Source organism: Miniopterus schreibersii (assembly GCF_964146895.1).
Source record: "Miniopterus schreibersii genome assembly, chromosome: 14".
Lineage (NCBI taxonomy): Eukaryota > Metazoa > Chordata > Mammalia > Chiroptera > Miniopteridae > Miniopterus > Miniopterus schreibersii.
The window spans coordinates 33,889,142-33,903,423 of NC_138114.1; the positions used below are offsets into that span (position 1 = coordinate 33,889,142).

A 14,282-nucleotide genomic window follows, 5' to 3' on the forward strand; every position below is an offset into this window, starting at 1 on the left:
ACTTTGAGGGAGGGCCTAATAGTCTGTTTTAACAAGCTCTCCGGGTGATTGTATTATATAGTAAAGTTTGAAAACCACTGCTGCTGAGTATAAGAAATTGGCATCTCTGTACTACCTTCTAATACGAAATTTAATATGTGCCCTAACACTAATGAAATGTATCTTAGTCTATTGAAGTCAATGATAGACCCTAAGGATAGATGTTTGTTTGGGAGAGTAGATAAGAAAGGAAGACTGAATAGTTATGTTACTGCTGTGATGATTGATACGGCTATATTTGCTCACTTGAAAATATATCCTGATTATATTAGAGTAGAATTAAATTCTAGATATATACATTTTCTTACTGTAGAATTTAGAGTCTCTAAGATATTAATCTATTCTATTGGTTTGGAAGTATTAATACCTGAGAAAATATAATAACCAATGTAAAGTGCTTAGAGTATGTACTCAACAAGCACCATTAGAGGACAGGAATTAATGAACTGGAATATAGTGCAATGGAAATTACCCAGACTGAACAACAGCAAGAAAATAGACTGGAAAGAAAAAAATGAATCACTCTGAGACCCATGGGACTGTAACAAAAGATGTTACATTCTTGTCATTAGAGTCTTGGAAGGAGAGAAAAAAGAGAGTAGGCTAAAAAGGTACTCAAAGAAATGACTGAAAGTTTCCTACATTTTTCCAAGAGACATAAACCTATAAGTTCAAGAAGCTGAGCAAACTCCGCACAGGATAAACCCAAAGAAATCAACATCAGGACATACAATTAAATCTCTGAAAACTAAAGACCAAAAAAAAAAAAAGTGTTGAACAACATCCAGAGAAACATGACACCTTACACACACACACACACACACACACACACACACACACACACACACACACAGGATAAACCCAAAGAAATCAACATCAGGACATACAATTAAATCTCTGAAAACTAAAGACCAAAAAAAAAAAAAGTGTTGAACAACATCCAGAGAAACATGACACCTTACACACACACACACACACACACACACACACACACACACACACACAGGATAAACCCAAAGAAATCAACATCAGGACATACAATTAAATCTCTGAAAACTAAAGACCAAAAAAAAAAAAAGTGTTGAACAACATCCAGAGAAACATGACACCTTACACACACACACACACACACACACACACACACACACACACATATATATATATGGGGAAAATCATTCAGATAACAGATTTCTCATCAGTAACCATGGAGGCTAGAAGGAAGTGGCTGAAAGAACTGCCAACCCAGAAGAATCCTGTACCTGGCAAAAATATTTTTCAGGCATGGAGGGGAAATCAAGACATTCTCAGATGAAAGAAAACTAAGAATTTGTTGCCAGTAGACCTATTCTAAAACAATGCATCAAGAGGTTCTCTAAACAGAAAGGAAACAATAAAAGTAGGAACCTTGAAACATCAAGAAACAGGAACAAGATAAGCAAAAAATAGGTAAATACAATTGACTTTCCCTTTCCTTTTGTATTTTCTACGTTAACAGTGGAAACACACATTATAAAACTGTAAAGGAGGTATGTAGAAGGAAGGATGATTTCAACTGGTAAAATGACACCAGTAGACTATGATAAGTTATGTGTATATAATGCAATATCTGGAGCAGTTTTTCAGAAACACTGCAGATAAACCAAAATGGTTCTAAAAAGTGTTCAGGTAACCCACAGGAAGGCAGGAAAAGTAAGAGAAAACAAAAAATAAAATGACAGACTTAAGCTCTAACATATCCATAATTACATATAAATGATCTAAAAGGACTATAGCAAGGCAAATCACCAAAACTATAAGATCTCCATGGTGTTAACTTCTGGGCAGGTGTAAGCAGAAGGAAGCATCAGGGCTGTTCCAAGGACCTGAGAACAGGAGAGCTGTAAAATAAGCAATAGGTATTCATTGCAGAGCTCAGGAGACCAATTTGAAAACAAAGGCTGAAACTGGGAGGGCTTCTGCCAAGAGCAGGTGAATGCAGAGAGGGCTTATGCTAAATCTGAAGGGAGCATGTAACCCCTGTGAATTCTCAAAACTGACTAACTAGAGCAAGGGCCTCATACTGAGATTAAATATGATTAATCTGAGCAACACTGGAACAGCAGAGATTAAGGAATGAGGATACCTGAATGAGAAGTAGAGGAGAGAAACAGGGCCTGGAAATCCCAGAAAGCAAGCTACTATGTATCAGAGTTCCATGTAAAAACAACAAAAAAGGGAGCTACACCTCCTTTTAAAAGTTTGGGAAAACTAATTTCAAATAATATTGGCAAAAGAAAGGGAGCAAAATCAAATTCTATAATGTTTTAAAAGGAATAGTTTATTGGTTTTTAACGAGAGAGGAAGGGGGAGGAAGAGAAACGCAGTGTGCGAGTGTAGCATGGATCAGCTGCCTCCTTTGCGCCCCCTACTGGGGATCCAGCCCTCAACCTGGGCATGTGCCCTTGACTGGGAATCCAACAGGCAGCCTCCTGGTGCACAGGAAGATGCCTAACCAAGTGAGCCACACTGGCCAGGGAAAATCTATAATTTTTAATTATAAAATTTTATTGTACTGAAAAAGAGAATAAGAAACAGAATAACAGCCACTCGAACAATGAGAGCACATCGGAAATACATATCCACAAAAATAGATAAAACCCTATTTCAGGATGAACTAAAATTCATTAAGAAAATATCACATTTGAAAGAACACAGAATTGTGAAAACTCAGAAATGACATGACAATAAAGGAAAGAATTAGAAATATTTTAAAAATACACTAGTAGGAACACAAAAGTAAACAAACGTAACAAATTATGCCTTAAAGGAACTACAAGATAAAAAGGTGGAAATGTTTAAAAAGAAAAGATATAAAAAAGAATTTGAAGAAATTAAAATTGAAATAGGCAGAGTCTATCCAACATATGGGTAGTTGGAGCAAGGAGGAGGGGCTGGTAACACTATTCCTTGGCTGGTAACACTATTCCTTGGCTGGTTAGTGGTTTCAAAGGTGTTTGCCTTATAATAAATAAATATTTAAGCCATACATTTGTTTTATAAGATTTCTGTATATTTGTTTTATTTTCTAATTAAAGGTTATGAAGTACAACAAAAAGACAAACGATGAACTGGCAAATATTTGCAAACAAAAAGTAAAAATACTAAAAATGTCATGCAAATTGATAAGAAAATGCTAAAACCCCAATAAAGAATTGCTGAGAATGCAAATAAATGATTTGGGCATATTCAAAGAGCTAATAAACATTTAAAACACTGAATCTCACTGAACTATTCCCTGAAAGACAACTTTTGGGGAAAGAGCAAGGGAAAGAAACTCTGCTTTACATCTATAGGTAACCTGTAATGTAAGATACAGCCTAATATCTGTTGAAGGTGAAGTTGGGGTGGGGAGAACAGATCCTCCTGTAAATGCCCTTCACTATGGTAGGTTTTTCTGTCACATGACCCCAAGGTGAATGCAATACAAACAACTCATCTGTTTTTCTGTTCATGTTATGTTAGCCTGGCATTTTATAATTTGGAAAAACTTTATGCTTAATTATATTGATTAATTACACTGAATGCTTTTTTATACTTCACAGTGAAAGACCTACCCCCAATTTGCCTTGATGTTAGACAAAAACAGCGTATCTCTACAGATGCGTTATCATCTGAAATGAAGGCCCCAGTTCCTCCAGAACCTGCCCTTCCTACCCAGCCCAAAACTATGAAAGACTTTCAGTAAGTTGCAGCTCACTATTATATGTAGACATACAGTCATCTGCATGTCAGTACTTTATATAATTTGATATTTTGTGTGAGAAACTGGACTTGTGGATCATTATAAGGTATTAGTCAAGAGTGAAGACACAAAAGACTAGATGTCTCGAGTGGTGAAAACAAATGTATAAGTAACAGGTTGGGGTAGATAATGTTGCAGCAAAACACTAAGTAAGAAATAGGAATCAAAGCAAGCAAAGCAGGAGAAAAAGGTGGTGACAAAATAGTAGAATGTTTCCTTTTTAAAAATTTAGGTTTTATCTACTGTGTGACACATGAACTATAAAAGCTATGTCACTACTAAAGAATCCAACTGGATACTTGAAGGACTAAGGCATAATGAGAAAGGAGAGACAGAATGTAAACAAGATCTCTCAAGAAGTTTGGCTCTGAAGTGAAGGAAAGAGTGTTAATTGTAAGGAGCATGTCAAGAATGAGCTTTTTTAAAAGCAAGTAAATGGGAAGGTTGAAGCTGGATTAATATCTGAATCTAAGAATTACACATCCATAAGCCATATTTACATTAACTGGAACATATTTCTGTATGTAGCGTCAGTATTTCAAATTGCATGTATGATGACATTTATTTGTAAAGAAATAATGCTGTTATCTGAATAATATTTCCTTCTATTATGGTTAGTGTATGTTTTCATTTTAGGGAAGATCTAGAAAAAGCTAAGTCATCAGGAGATTGGAAAACAGTACATGATTTTTATCTAACAACATTTGATTCTTTCCCAGAACTAAATGCTGCATTTAAGGTAATAATCCATAAAACACATTTTATTTTTCATTTTAAATTTTCAAATAGAAGATGATAAATTTAGCTCTTTTCTGCCCAATATTGACTTAAGCAACTGTTTAAAATAACATATATGTATTAATTTCTGAAATTAGTTGTATCACAAATAAATATTTTTTAAGTGATATCTTAAAGATAGATTGTATTTGTACTAAATGTTAATATTTGACTCCATTCTTTGTTTTAAGAAATGTTATTAAAATTCTTATACATTTTTAGTTTTAGCAATTTTGCCCTAAAAGTCCTTTTTTATCATACTAGAAAATATTAAAAATTATGAAGGAACAGTTATTATTCAAATATGACTACAGACAGTCCTTAAAATGTCATATACATGTAATCCTTTAATTGAATTTGCAGAAAGATGCCACCACCTCATTTAATACTATTGAAGACTCTGGGATTAATGCTAAATTTGTGAATGCTGTATATGATGCCTTACTTAATACTGTAAGTATTGTTTATGAACATGTGCAAATAGTATAATTCTTTGTCTCTCCTGTATTTCAAAAGCAGCTACATAAATATTATAAAAATCACTTAAATATTGTAAAAATCTCTGATGTAATTTTTTAGTAAATTTAGTTGGAATTTTCAGAATGTTAGATTGTTTTTATTTTCACAACTAAATGAAAATTAAGCAGAAAGCACATTTATGTCCAGTACTCGCTTAAAGAGGCTTGCTAAAGTAAAATTATGCTTCACTTAGGCAAAAGGAGGTAAGTTATTTGATTGTATTGGCATTGCACTGAATCTGTAGATGAGTGGCTTTCAAACTTTATCATGCATCAGAATCACAGGAAGGGCTTCTTAAAACAGTTTCAGATTCAAAATGTCCGGAATAGAGCCCAAGAATCTGTGTTTCTGACAAGTTCCCAGGATATGTTGATGCTGCTGATCCAGGGACCACATTTTGAGAACCCCACTGCTATAGATCAGTTTGTGAAGAATTGACGTCCTTTCAATCCATGAGCATGGTAGATCCCTCCAAATAATTAAATCTTTAATTTCTATTGGTAATGCTTCATAGTTTTCTAAGTAAAAGTCTGACATACCATGTTACATTTATTTCTAGGTATTTGATTTTTTTCGATGCTACCATAATTTCATTTTCTGATTGTTACTGGTATATGGAAATACGTTCATATCTTTATTTACCTTGCTAAATTCTTTCATTAATTCTAATAGTACATCAAATTTATTTGGATTTTCTATATAGACAATCACGTTGTTTGTGAAAAATGAGAGTTTTACCTCTCCAATCCTTGTACGTACGTATATATGTATGGTTGTATTTGACTTATTGTACAGTTTTGAATAAAATAAGTAATAGACATTTTTGCTTATTCTGCATCTCAGTACTTCACTATTAAATATATGAAAGGGTACTTAATAACATTTGTCATCAGAAAAATGAAGATAACATTACATATCCATTCAAAATTAGTAAAAAAAAAATTTAAGCACCTTACCAAGAATAGCAAATATTGTGGAGCACTTAGAGCTTTCATAGCCAATGAGGTAAGTATAAACTAGTACAACCACTTTGGAAAACTGCTGGGCATTATTGCTAACACTAAGTATATGTGTACATTGTGACCCGAAAGTTCCATTCCTGGGACACTTCTCTGACTTCTTATGACTTGGAATGATGTTAATGTTTTATAGGCACTAGAAAACTAAAAATCTACAACATGAGGGGAACTCCCCTAAAATGTAACAGAAAAAAAACACACCTAGCTATACTTCAAATGAATACTATAACCATAAAAAAAAAACACACAAAAAAAAACTAAGTCAAGTTAACTTTTATACACAGTACTTTATATATCTTCAGTTTAGAGATTTTTAAAAATCTGTAAACAAATCTTCAGTTTTCCTTAGTTTTTTGGTATTGAGGCATCATAATGAACTCAGGGATTTTAATAGATGGATGCGGATGTGTGTGTGTGTGCACGCACCCACACATTTCCTAACACTGTTCACTGAAAGCGCCTAAAAGCAGTAACACCCAGTAACAACGAGCACGTTAGCATACATGGTTTCTAAATACAATTCCTCGTGAAAAGGAATCAGAGCTCCCTAGAGAAATGGCTAATTCCAGGACTGAGATAGGAAAATATAAGATGAACCCATCCAGTTTTTCACCATTAAAATGATGTTGACTGTGGGTTTTTGTAGATGTTCTTTATCAAACTGAGGAAATTCCCCTCTATTCCTAGTTGGCTGAGTGTGTGTTTTTTTCTTTATCATGAATGGGTGTTAGATTTTGTCAGATGCTTCTACATCTATTGATATGATCATACGATTTTTCTTCTTAAGCCTGCTGATGTGACGGATTACATTAACTAATTTTCAAATGTTGAACCAGCCTTGCATACCTGGAATAAATCCCACTTAGTCACGGTGTATAATTCCTTTTATACATTGTCGGATTTGCTTTGCTAATACTTCACTGAGGATTTTCACATCCGTGTTCAGAAGAGCTACTGATCTGTAATTTTTGTTGTTGTTGTAATATCTTTGGGTTGGTATTAGGATAATGTGGACCTCATAGAATGAGTTAGGAAATACTCTTCTATTTTTGGAAGAAATTGTAAAGAATTGGTATCCTTCCTTTCTTAAATTTTCCTTACAACTCACTTGTAAAATCTTCTGGGCCTGGTGTTTTTTGTTTTGGAAGGTTTTTATTGATTCAGTTTCTTTAATAGATAGAGGTCTATTCAAATTATCTGTTTTTCCATGTTGGACTTTTGGGAGATTATATCTTCCAAATAATTAGTCCATTTTATGTAGGTTTTTAAATTGTGAGCATAGAGTTGTTCATAATAATTCTTTGATAGCCTTTTAATGTCCAGGGATCAGTAGTGATGCTCCTCTTTCATTTCTGATACTAGTAATTACTGTCTTTTATCTTCCTTTCTTGGTTAGCCTGGCTAGAGGTTTATCAACTTTATTAATCTTTTCCAAAAACTAGCATTTGAGTTCATTGATTTTTCTCTATTAGTTCCCTGTTTTCAATTTTATTGATTTCTCTTCTAACTTTTATTATGTATTTTCTTCTGCTTACTTTGGATTTGATTTTGTTTTGTTTTAATTTCCTAAGGTTTAAAGCTTAAATTGTTGATTTTAGATCTTTTTCTAATATATTCATTCACTGCTTTTGCTGTATCCCATAAATTTTGATAAGTTGTATTTTCATTTTTTTATACAGCTAAACGTAAACTTACAATATGACCAGCAGTCATGCCCTAGTTGTCTACCCAAATGATTTGAAAACTTATGTCCACCCAAAAACTTGCACACAAATTTTATAGCAGCCTTATTCAAAACTGCCCCAAACTGGAAACAACTCAGACATCCTTCAATAGGTGAATAAACAATCTTTAAAAAGTCACCAAAGTACCTAATCCTAATTATTTTATGATTTTCTTTTGCCTACAGCCTCAAGACATTCAGAAGACAGTATTAAAGGGAATCATTAACAGCCTGTTACGAGAATGGAAAGGGTAATTGTAACTAATATTTAGCTCAGTATAGATGGTTCATTTACACCTCGTACATCATATATATATATATGTATGTATTTTACTCTGAATTGATTTTAGTTGTTATAATAAAGACATAGATGAGAAAGAAGTTGTAACAAAAATTTTTAACTTGAGAATTGTGACTTCTCAAGAGGGTCCATAGGTAGGCTTCAGAAGAACTCTGAATCCTTTAAAATTGTATATGAAATTTGCTGTTTACAGACATATGTGCTATACATGTATGGGGTGGGTAGTTACATGTAACCTAGGATGAAATAATATAGGCATTACATTTACCCTTGGATTTCCTGGTAGCCAGAGCAAAACTTTTTATTTTAATATAAAGAACTGTAAGTTTAGCTACTGAAATATTTTTTTCTTTGAACTAATTATTGAATCGTTATTTAAGGAATTATGGGCAATACAACTGATAACATTTTGAACTGTGAATATGTAGAACACAAAAATGTACTTTTAAAAGTACATATTATTTAAATAGATATTAAACAGTACTATAATTTAAATAATGGTTTCTATTAAAGCCATATGAATACCATCAAATTATAAGTTAAATGTTTATATTGCCCGGCCGGGCATGGCTCAGTGGTTGAGCGTCGACCTAGGATCCAGGCGATCAGGGTTTGATTCCCGGTCAGGGCACATGCCTGGGTTGCGGGCTCAATCAGTGATTCTCTCATCATTGATGTTTTTCTCTCTCTCTCTCTCTCTCTCTCTCTCTTTCCCTCTCCTTTCCTCTCTCTGAAATCAATAAAGATATATTTTTTTAAAAAATAAAAAATAAATAAATGTTTATATTAAGCCCAGTTTAAAAGTATTACCAAACTAGAATTATTAAGTATAATATCAGATGTACCCTATTATTTTAATAACATTGTTCTGATTTTCATAGAAATTCCTGGTTATTATAGAAAACTTTAAAAAGTCATAGTAATGTAAAAGTTTACATTTTGCAGTTTTTATCTAGTCATCTTTTAAAATAATTGAAATCATAATGTATAATTTCATGTGATTTTTTTAATTAGTGTTTTTCCTAATTTATCATTTCAGTAATATATTTACATTTTCCTTGAATTTTATATTTCTGGTTGAACACAATGCTTCATTAAAAAAGGAGAGAAATTTAGAATGTAAAGAGGATTCTTAGGAGAATGAGGAAGTCTAGTGGTCTGAAACTACTGGGATCTCAGTCCCCTTCAGTAAGCAGACCCTCAAAACTTCCCCTCTCTGCCTTCAAAAGTGTGTCCAAGACAGATTAAAATAATCATTTGACATGACTTATGTTTCAGAGGACCATGCAATCTTTACCTAAAAATCTTGTTTTATTTTGGATTTATTATAACAACAAGACCTACCTTATTGACTATTATGGGCTAGGCACCTTCCTAACAATTTTACATGATTTCTCCTTGAATCTTTATTACGATCCTATGAAATAGGTAATATGATTATTTTCATTTTACAGTTAAGAAAACTAATTTTAGAGAAGTAAATTGCCAAAGTTAACCCACTAAGTGTCTGAGTCAGGATTAGAACCCAAGCAGTTTGGCAAAAGGCCTGTGATCTTAACCACAATTTCTATGCCCAGAATTGTACACACTACTGAAATACTAGTGCATAGGACAGAAAATTGGAAATTGTAGTGGCCCAGCTATAAGATGGAAAAAAGTGGGACTCGCCTATCACCAGGAATTTTAATATTAATGAATTGCCTTGAGCATTTTAAAATATTTTCAAGTACAATTTCTGAAACAAAACATTAATCCCATTGAGAAAATAGCCTGAAAATTATATAGATAGAATGTTATAAACAGAAACAGTTTAGATTTGGTTTAAACCTAACTTAATTTAAATCAGTATTTAGTTGAGGTCATTCTTCCATGAAGAGATATTACTAATTAAAATTTTTTACATAAACAGGTATATACATATTTATTTCTAATTTTAATACATGTAATACATATTTATATTTCAGATTATGTGGCTATATATTCTGTAAAGGTCATCTAGTACATTTTGGACAATGATATATGTTTTCATATTTATTTTGTAACTATAACAGAAAAGGAAATGATTACTTGGTTATTTCATTTTCTTAAAGGGAATTCAAGAAGATACTTGGAGGTGAACCATTTTCCCCCAACATTTAATTGTGAAAATTATCAAGCTACAGAAAGTTAAAAATAAAGAAAACTCATTCACCATCACCTGGATTCACTAGTTAATTTTTTGCCACATTTGCTTTTGCATTCTCTCCCTCTGCATGTAATTTAGGTTTTTTTTTAGTAAATGGAAGGCATCGTGACACTTCACCCCTAAATACTTCAGCATATATTTCCTAATCACATTTTTTTCTGTGACCATAATAACATATCACACCAAACACATTTAATAGTCATTTAGTAATACTCTCTAAAATGCAGTCCACATTTTATTTCCCCAGTTGGCTCAGAAGTGTTCAATATCTGGGTTTTATTTTTCAACCCAGTATCCAACCAAAGATCATGAATTGCATCTGGTTCTCATATAGGTGAACCATTTGTAATCCAAGAAGTTACTTCTGAGTATTTGCTACTGTATTTAGTAGATCTTGAGAGGGCGAGTAACGCTCTCCAGCTTTGGGAATAACAAAAACTTGGTCAGATTTGATCATGTGAAAATCCAGATTAACATGGAACAAATTTAAATTTAGTTATTTTTCAGAGGAATTCAAAATGTGATTCTCTTAATCAGAAATATACTAGATGTATTCAAAGTGTGGTTTGATTTGCAAACATGACATCTATGACTTCAGTAATAGATCTATACACACAAGCATATTTCTTTTTGTCCAATGCATAAATATTTTTGAGATCTGCTATCCTTTATTAAAGCAAAACCATAAGTATTCTAAAGTTGTTAATTGTTTTTCAGACTTTTAACTATTTCCAGAGTTAGTCATGATTTTTACCTCATAGAAGGGAATCGCCTAGTTAACTCAGTTTTTACGTATCTTCAGAACCAGTCTAGAGCAGGCACAGAGGAATAATCTATATTCTTGGCATGTTAGAGATACGTTACTGCCACAATAATACATACTAACTTAAGTCTAGTTTTTGGCTTTCATCAACTGAATTCTCACAGAAACATTTACTGATCATTTTTATTACATACTATAATCTCTAATCAGTTATGCTTCTTTTTCAGTCCACGGACAAAAGATGACCTTAGAGCATATTTTATACTTTTACAGGTAAGAAAGCAAGAATTTAGTTGTCTAACTCAGATTTCAATCTATGCATGTATAAGTGAAATGATATCAAATATTAAGTATTATTTTGAGCAACGTTATTGATGCTTTTAGGATTATAGTTACTTGTAACCAGAGAATTAAAGCTATAACAAATAAACAGTGGGAAGCTAAATTATCTCTGAGATTAAAATTTTAAATTACTTCTTGCCTTCCTGCTGTGGTATTCAGGAACAAACAGAATGGAAGTCCATCTTCCTCCTCCAGTTAATCTCCTTTCTTATAACTAGAATTAATAGGTTCCAAAACTTTCTTTTATTTTCTAAGTAGTAGGTTTCCAACTCTCTATGTATTTTCAATAAATGCTTAAGTTAGAATACAAACAGAAAAATCAAAGTGGTTGTTTATATTTGCCAAGGCAAAGATGATGATCTTTTTCTTCTTGAGAGGTAGATTCATAGATAGAAAAAATAAGTTAAGGTCCAGACAAATGAAAAGCAATTTTAGTTTTTATTTTTTTTTAAAGAATTATATTATTATCACAGCTAGCATACTACATTTGTGTCACTCTTTACAATTTACAAAAGATGCTCACATATATTATCATCTCATTTAAAGGTAAGAAAAAAATGTACTCTTAAGTAAGATACAGTGTTTAGTTCAATATTGTGTCCAGTAAAAGGATATACGCAGGGTAGGGGCAGAGGAAGAGGAAGAGAGGGAAAAGAAAAGTGTGGGGTGTGGGAGGAAAATAGACCAGAGGTAGTCGAGAGACGTGAGGAGGGGAAGCCGGGAGGAGGAGAAAGGCAAACCTAGGAAACAGAGAAATCTGTGCACAGAGATAGTAGCTGCTGGAAACAACACGAAGATCGGGTTTTTAGTGCTGGGTATTAGCAGTAAGCTCTGCTCACTCAGACCCAGATTTGTCTCAGTTCCAAAGCCCAAGGTCTTTCCACGGTACCACAGTGGAAATCCAAGTCTCTGTTAATTAAGTAATTAAACAAATAGATTATTGTTTTAAAGGATTTCACCTAGTATTTCATAACCTCAAATTTAGTTTGCCACTTAGCTCATTAAGCTTCATGCCTTTCCTTTTACATGTTAACAAGATTTTAACACATTTACCTTTAATATCTTTTTCAGAATCCTCAATTTAATAACACATCTACATACGTCATCTACGCTCACTTGCTACGACAGATATCTACCCTAGTGGAAGCTGACCACCATTTCCTAGTTCACTGGTTTAAAAAGTAAATCATTCTATGATATTAAGAACTTTTATAATCTTACTGTTTTACGTTTGACATTAGTGAGATATATTAAATGTTTTCAGGTCTTTGGAAGTGATACTTATGCTCCATAGTGCCTCAAAAGGCAGTTACACGCATATACTTCAGTACTATAGAGGATAATTAAAGATTTGTTTCTAATGTGGGCAACCATTTTGCTTGTGCAAGCTATTGTTGAGATTTCTGTCCACTGCTTTTGTTTTTATACAGCACATTCCTGTCCTTGGTTTTTCATCTCAAGGATGGTGACTAGATTTGGTTAAATATTAGTATTTTAATTTGTGTCTTTTATTTTCCGTCTATATATCAATATAAATTTCACTATTATTTGCATGGTGCCTTTTGCTTCCCCAAAAATGTCATTGTAAAATATAGGTTAGCAAATACAGTCGATTCTCGTTATTCACAGTAGTGTATCCTATAAAATTACTGTGAACAGTGAATTAGTGAATACTAAACTCTTGCTCCTAAAGGAAATACAGGTTTAGGCTCCAGTGAGCTTTAGGTCAACATTTTCATCAACTGAATAATACATAACCTTGCTTTATTTGTATTTCTGTTTAAAGACATCTTATTTAACATAAATTGTTGTCTCATTAACACTGAATTTACAGCCAACAGCGCTATGACTCATGTCTGAATGACCTTTATCTAACACAAGTATATTCTCTGTATGGCATACAGCATCCTCCTTATAGTTATGAAGACTAGACAAAACTTTAGCACTATTTTGGGGGGCTACTTTAAAACAGCAAAATCATTAACAAAAAGCACAAAAATGTGAAAAACATGGCACTGTGTAGATTACATAAAGGACGCTTGTTTATAATATAAGCTAAAACAAGAAGGGGGGAGAGCATTGACTTTTTCGACTTCAGATGGGACTGTGCACATTGGTCATCTGAAACTTTTTGCCACTATTTGCATGTCCACAAATGAGCCTGAAAGTGCCACATTATTGATTTGGGATTACAATTAATTTTAGCAAGTAGGCGAATTTGCACATACAGAGTCTACGAATAGTAGGATTGACGGTTGAAAGCCTTGAAAATGAAATGTTTAATACTAACTTTATAGTAACTTTAATGTTTATTTCTCATTTAATTAAGAAACAATATTCCAGGTAAGATTTTCCATCTTTTCAAATGTTTGGCAATTTAAGAAATAGAATTTGAGAGACTGTTCTAAAAGTTTATGCATACAGAATGCACTTTATTGTCTAACGAATATATTGCTAAAATAGACTTTGTGAATTTTGATTGGAATTATTTCAAATTCTTTACCAGATTATCCCAGAAGAGGTTCAAACAATTGGTAGAGAGATTGCTGCAGTTTATTTCTTTGCGACTATTTCCTGCAAAGCCTGAAGAATTTCCACCTCTAACAAAATGTTCCTGGTGGATCCCATCAGCATCTAAAGTGTTGGCTTTACTTAGTAGGTTTAATTCTATCATCTTTACTTTTCTTTTGTTAAATATTAGAGACATTTCCATAAGGACCTCAAAGTACTATAGAGGCTTCTTACATTTGAAACCATTTCTTTAAAGAGTTGCAATTTGTTTTCTGTTTTGACAATGGAGTTCACTGTTAATTAATAAGCATGAAAAAGCTTT

General features: G+C 32.8%; 1 protein-coding gene across 1 annotated transcript in view; it reads left to right on the forward strand.

The window, feature by feature from the left end:
- The window catches only part of HECTD2 (HECT domain E3 ubiquitin protein ligase 2), a 55,077-nt gene that overhangs the window by 20,183 nt on the left and 20,612 nt on the right, over positions 1–14,282 (forward strand). Inside the window, exons 3-9 of the mRNA XM_081158390.1 lie at positions 3,621–3,759; positions 4,457–4,559; positions 4,961–5,050; positions 8,045–8,109; positions 11,335–11,380; positions 12,521–12,630; positions 13,956–14,104. Of these exons, the coding sequence (XP_081014516.1) occupies positions 3,621–3,759; positions 4,457–4,559; positions 4,961–5,050; positions 8,045–8,109; positions 11,335–11,380; positions 12,521–12,630; positions 13,956–14,104 (702 nt within the window). The remainder of the gene's footprint in view (positions 1–3,620; positions 3,760–4,456; positions 4,560–4,960; positions 5,051–8,044; positions 8,110–11,334; positions 11,381–12,520; positions 12,631–13,955; positions 14,105–14,282) is intronic.